Source organism: Myotis myotis, unplaced genomic scaffold, assembly GCF_014108235.1.
Source record: "Myotis myotis isolate mMyoMyo1 unplaced genomic scaffold, mMyoMyo1.p scaffold_m19_p_10, whole genome shotgun sequence".
NCBI lineage: Eukaryota > Metazoa > Chordata > Mammalia > Chiroptera > Vespertilionidae > Myotis > Myotis myotis.
Window position 1 is genome coordinate 47164910 of NW_023416314.1, and position 5573 is coordinate 47170482.

The window sequence follows — 5573 nt, forward strand, 5'->3', positions numbered from 1 at the left end:
GGTTTATTTACAATCTGACCTTTTAAAAATTCTTGGGCACAAAAAAAATGTGGGTTCTTATTAACCAGAATTCTTTTCTCTTGCCAGTGAGATTTTAAAGATGTTCTTTCCTTCCTTCCTTCCTTCCTTCCTTCCTTCCTTGTACTCAGTGTGAATCTATAATCACTGTAACTTGCATAGATGAAACTCCACATTAACAAATCAGCAGAACTCCCACTGTGGTGTTTCCTTCTAGATCTGACCATTTAACCGAAAACGCATCCTAGTAATATTTTTTTTCTTCTGCGATGATTAAATAAGCGAACCCGCGGTTCCACGGAAATTAAATAGATGCCAATATTTGGCAAATTTTATAGCTTTTTTCTACTTATATCCCAGGATCTCTCTCCTCTCCTCCCCTCTCCTCCCCTCCCCTCCCCTCCCCTCCCCTCCCCTCCCCTCCCCTCCCCTCCCCTCCCCTCCCCTCCCCTCTCCTCTCCTCTCCTCTCCTCTCCAGATACGAATGGGCTAGCAAATTCCGGAGCTGCCAATGCCAACCTAGAACTCTAAAGAAAGAATTGTCAGGGCTGTCAAGCACGGGATTTCTACGCCCCTGAGCTACACCGCGCACCTGGGCTGATAAGGAGCGTGCCAAGGCTCTCTAGTGAGAGTTTCTGGCACCGCGACCGAGCTGCTGGCGGGTGCGGGAGGGGGGTTGGGAGGGCGGGGAGGAGGGAGAGACACAGATCCGAGTCTGCACTCCTGGGTTTGCTTTGCCCAAGCCGCCCAAAGCTCAGAGCGAAGTTTACAACTAGAGCATGCTCCCTGATCCCGTAGCCAGAGCTAGAGCCTGTTCACCTCTGTGGGATTAGAGGCTTTCCTAAAGGACATAGGAGACAAGGAGGTACAGCAGCAGAGTCCTCTGCAGACCAAACCTCCCAGGGCTGGTGGGAACTGGAAGGGGAATCCAGACCACGCGACCTTCCCTGGCTGTAGGCCGGCGCCCAGCTGTCCTTGACCTCCCCAGTAGTCAGAGGCGCGCGCCTGGGAAATGAAAGTAAAACCTTGTTCTGGCGCGGACCCAGCTGAAAGCTGGCGACAAATCGGGGCGCATCCATCCCTGAGACAAGACAGACAGCCCGTCCTGGACAGGGTCTGTGCGATGAGCTTGACTTAGTCAACAGGGGACGCACTGAAGAGGAAGAGATGGGACCTGGGAGACAAGCAAGAAAAACCAAACAGGACGGGGAGGCTGCTGGAAACAGAGCAGACTTGCAGTCATACCTGCTGTCTGCGGTGTGGACAATTAACCGCCTGGCCGGGTCTGCCGCGGTGACTGCCCTGCGGCCAGCCAGGAGGCTGCGCTGCACCGCCCTGACCCTCCAGGGCCAGGAATCTGCCCCTGTCCTCAGCTGAAACTCAGGTGGTCCGCTCAGGTGACTTGAGGAAGAGTCCTCAGACGAAACTACTGTGGCACGCCCTTATCTTCCCCAGGTGCAATGTCCACGGTTCTGGGAAATGAAAAGGGCATCTGAGCCAGTAGCGCGCGGCCCAGTCCAGGAAAGGTCCGCGTGACCCGGCGCCCCGCCGCCTGTCCTTGTATGGCAGAACCAGCCGGCAGAGCGGGCAAGAGGCTGAGAGACCTGCTGGGGGCAGGTTACAGGTGGGGCAACCAGAGGAGGGACGTGACTTGCCCACGTTCACACCGCGAATTGCAATAGCGTCCTCGTGGTCTCGCTCCTCGCGCCCTCGGCCTCCCGGTCTAGGCACTGGGCTTCGGGACCTGCGACTGGGGTAGTGAGTGGGTGATGGGACACCACGGGCTCGCACTCAAGAAGCAGGGAGCCTTTCTTGGGGCTGAGTTCCCTCCCGGATTTGGTCCCCAAAAGACAAGTAAGAAAGCAGAGTCAAGAAGCAGTGATGGGAGAGTACAAAGGGGTGACAAACGTGCTTGAGGGTGATTCATCGTGAACAGGCATAAAAGCTTGGGCGGGGGCTCGCGCTCTCCTCCCCCGTTTGAGGAGAGGATGACCCTAGCGTAGAACAATCCTCGCCGCGCCCCAGGTTCCCGGGCTTGCTTGCCAGCTGAGGTGGGACTCTGCTGCTGAGACTGCCTTCGGTGTGACTTTGGACACATACATTCTCCCTCTGAACTTGAGTTTTCCACTTAGTGCAATGAGGAAAGTAAGGCCACCTTCCTCGCGTAATTCAAGGGGAGGTGTGAGGTGTGAGGCTCAAAGGGGACCGAGATGTGGCCGTGCTTTGTAAACTGTAGCCTTTAACTGGGGGAAGCATTGGTGTGCTCCCTGGCAGTGAATCCTCACGTTGAGAGTCGGTGAATGAAGGGTCTGAGGCAGCCAGGCAAACTCAGGTTGTAACCTTATAAGGAATAATTGGATTACAAGGGGGAGGGAAACCGAAATGGTATCTTTTTCCCTAATGTTGGTGATTCCTGTATTTCCAAATAGGCACGGGAATTCTGAAACTTAAAATACCCCCTCCCCACCCCAATTCTCAAACTAGCCTCGCTGAGCCTTGCCCTATTGTGAAATCTTACCAGCCCATTCCAGAACCCCGGAGTCTCTGCCGCTCTAGGGGGTGGGTGTTGGCGAGACCCGCTCCTCTAGGCTACGCTTTGTGCCCTGTGCCTGCTGCTCTGATGGAGTCTGGGGTCGCGGCCAGCTCAGACTCGGAGCCGGCAGAGGGCGCGGTCCACTGGAGACCGCAGCTACCGAGAGCCGGGCTTGGCCCATCTGCGTGGTAGCCCTTCTGGCTCTAGCAGCTCCACGCCAGGAGGCCTCGCACGGTAGGCTGCAGACATATTCGGGAAAGACCCCACGAGGTTGTACCGGCCCTGCTTGGCCTGGGATTACGATGTGAACCCTGTGCCCAGAGTCGGGACTGTGGAAATGCCTGCACCCGTCTCCTGAGGCTCACCCCTAAGCCCTCTGGGCATAAGGATACCCCTGCCCCTCAACCCCAAACTCCATACCCCACACCCACAGGCAAGCGATGAGCGCGCGCGATCTAGGAGCGCGCACGCTGGAAGGAAGAGAGGGAGGGAGGGCGGGAGGGCAGCCCAGGCCCCGCCCCCTGAGCTCCTATAAAGCAGGGGAACCGGCGCTAGCCACTCAGAGGTTTCTGGGTGACACTAGACGCAACAGTTGGAGCATTACCACCTCTGGTTTCTCGCTGCAGCTGGGACGTTGGGGTTTTGTCACAGCCAGAGCGCCGTCTCGAACTTTCTCCTCCCAGATCTTGGCAGATCCTGCGCTCAGCAGGTAGGTGCGGCAGGCGGGGCGTGTGAAGAGGGGTCCCTTGCCCAGGCGGGAGACTGGGAGCGCTGGGTGAGCAGTCCTTGGCAAGGGTGCGCCCCACATCCCGGGTCCCGCTCGTGCACACAACTGGAACTCCAGACCCCTCTGCTCGGTCAGCCGAATTCCGAAGAGTTGAGCAGGGAACCTGGCGCTGGGCAGAGGCCTCCCCTGCGGGGCCTTGTCACCCGCTCGGCGAGTGCAAATGCCGCTGGCGCCTCTCTGCGCCCCGGGGAGATAAGCGTCCGAGCCAGGCAGACGCGGGCTGACGCTGCCCGCGCCGGGGCCCCTGCCCGCCCTCGATGCCCAGCCTGGGCGGTGCGGCAGGTTCCGGAGCTCACACTCCTGTCTCTCCCTCCCCAGGGGTCTGCGCATCGCCGCCGGGATGAAGCTGGTTCCCGTCGCCCTCCTGTGCCTAGGCTCGCTTGCCTTCCTAGGCGCAGACACCGCGCAGCTCGACGTGGCGTCCGAGTTCCGAAAGAAGTGAGTCGCAGGCAGGGCTTTCCTCGATCCTCGTGGACGTGGCCCTGGGTCCCCAGGGGTTAGAGGTGAACGCGGGTAGCGACGGGGCCGGGACTTCGCCCGAACCCATGCGAACCGAGTCCGTTTGTGTTTTCTAGGTGGAATAAATGGGCGCTAAGTCGTGGGAAGAGGGAACTTCGGGTATCCAGCAGCAGCTACCCCACGGGGCTCGCTGACATGAAGGCCGGGCTGGCCGAGACCATCATTCAGCCACAGGACGTGAAGGGGCCCTCTCGCGGCACCCAGGCCAGGTAACTATGCCCAGCGCTGCAGCTGCGGGGTGGGCAAGGGGAGTTCTTCACCGCCCTGGCCCTGGGCGTCGTCAGGGCAGTGTGGCCGCTGAGAACGCGGTAGCAGTTCTCAGTCCCCTCTGGTCCTAGAAGGCCCCCGTTCCCGGTGTCGGGGGCCCGAGCCCTGCTGGAAAGGGTGTCTCATGGGCCGTCCTTTTCCTCTCCAGCAGTCCGGACACCGCCCGCATCCGAGTCAGGCGCTACCGCCAGAGTATGAACAGATACCAAGGTTTGCGGAGCTCCGGCTGTCGCTTCGGGACGTGCAGCGTGCAGAAGCTGGCGCATCAGATCTACCAGCTAACAGACAAGGACAAGGACGGCGTCGCCCCGAGGAACAAGATCAGCCCGCAGGGCTACGGCCGCAGGCGCCGGCGCTCCCTGCCCGAGGCCGGCCCGGGCCGGACTCTGCTGTCCCCACAGCCGCACGCACGCCTGGCTCCAGCCTCCCGCTCGAATCAAGTGCTCGCCACCCTCTTTAGGATTTAACTGTGGTAGCAGCTTTCAGTCGCATTTGCATTCGGATGGAGCCTCCCGAGGCGGAGGGCTTCCCGAACCGAGCCTCTCAGCGCGGACCGGGCTGAGTCCGCCCTGCACAGACCTGGAGTCCCGAAGGCACCTTCCTGCGGCGAGCCCTGGGCTTTGCAGGGGTCTCTCCTCCTCCGAGGCGGCGTTCCTTTCGCCCAACCCCGGCCTGGGTGTTCCGGGGGGCGGGGAGGGGGCCGAGGAATCCCAGGGAGTAGAACCTGCAGGCTCCCGGAGAGAAACTGAGAATAAAACGCCGAGACCCTGCCGGTGCCAGGGTCCGAGCCGCTGCCATGCCTTCCCCCAAGCTGATTTCTCACGGGGTGTCACCCCACCGGGGCGCCAGCCCCACTATTACTTGAACCTTCCAAAACCTAGAGAGGAAAAGTGCAATGCGTGTTGTCTATACAGAGGTAACTATCTATATTTAAGTTTGTTGTTGTCAAGATTTCTTTCGTAACTTCAGATATAGAGCTATTTTTGTACATTATATATATATTGTATTAAGGGCATTTTAAAGCAATTGTATTGTCCCCCTCCTCAGTGTTTTAATACGTGAATGTCTCAGCGAGGTGTAACGTTGTCTGCTGCGTGGGATGCGTGCGAGTTTGTGTGTGTGGAAGGGACTGATTACCTCTTGTGGGAGAAGGAAACACCGCGTCTCTGTATAATCTATTTACATTAAAGGGGTGATATGCGAACTAGCAAACCAATAAACTGTCTCGATGCTGATTCATTCTCGGGTCACGCGTCGTGGGGAGGAGGGAAGGTACCCCTGGTCCTGGGCGGCCTGGGGGCCTTTGGGTCGCGCTGCCTGGCGTGGGGAGGTGGGAGAGCTGCGCGGGTGGGCGCTGGCCCCTCTCCGCGCCCACTGAGCTGTCAGGAGTCGCGCTCCTCCTGCGGGGCGCCCGGAGCCTTGCACCGATGGCCCAAGACTTTGCGGGGA

General features: G+C 59.2%; 1 protein-coding gene across 2 annotated transcripts; it reads left to right on the forward strand.

Annotated features, from left to right (window-relative positions):
* The first annotated feature begins 3099 nt into the window (after positions 1-3099).
* On the forward strand, positions 3100-5344 carry ADM (adrenomedullin). 2 transcript variants are annotated; one of them, XM_036325363.1, is made up of 4 exons: positions 3100-3260; positions 3657-3776; positions 3914-4066; positions 4276-5344. In XM_036325363.1, the coding sequence occupies exons 2-4, from the start codon at positions 3679-3681 to the stop codon at positions 4589-4591; spliced, it is 567 nt and encodes a 188-aa protein (XP_036181256.1). In that variant the 5' UTR covers positions 3100-3260; positions 3657-3678; the 3' UTR covers positions 4592-5344. The 2 variants fall into 2 exon arrangements, with proteins under 2 accessions (XP_036181256.1, XP_036181255.1); XM_036325362.1 differs by having other exon boundaries at positions 3101-3260; positions 4273-5344.
* The last annotated feature ends 229 nt before the right edge of the window (positions 5345-5573 follow it).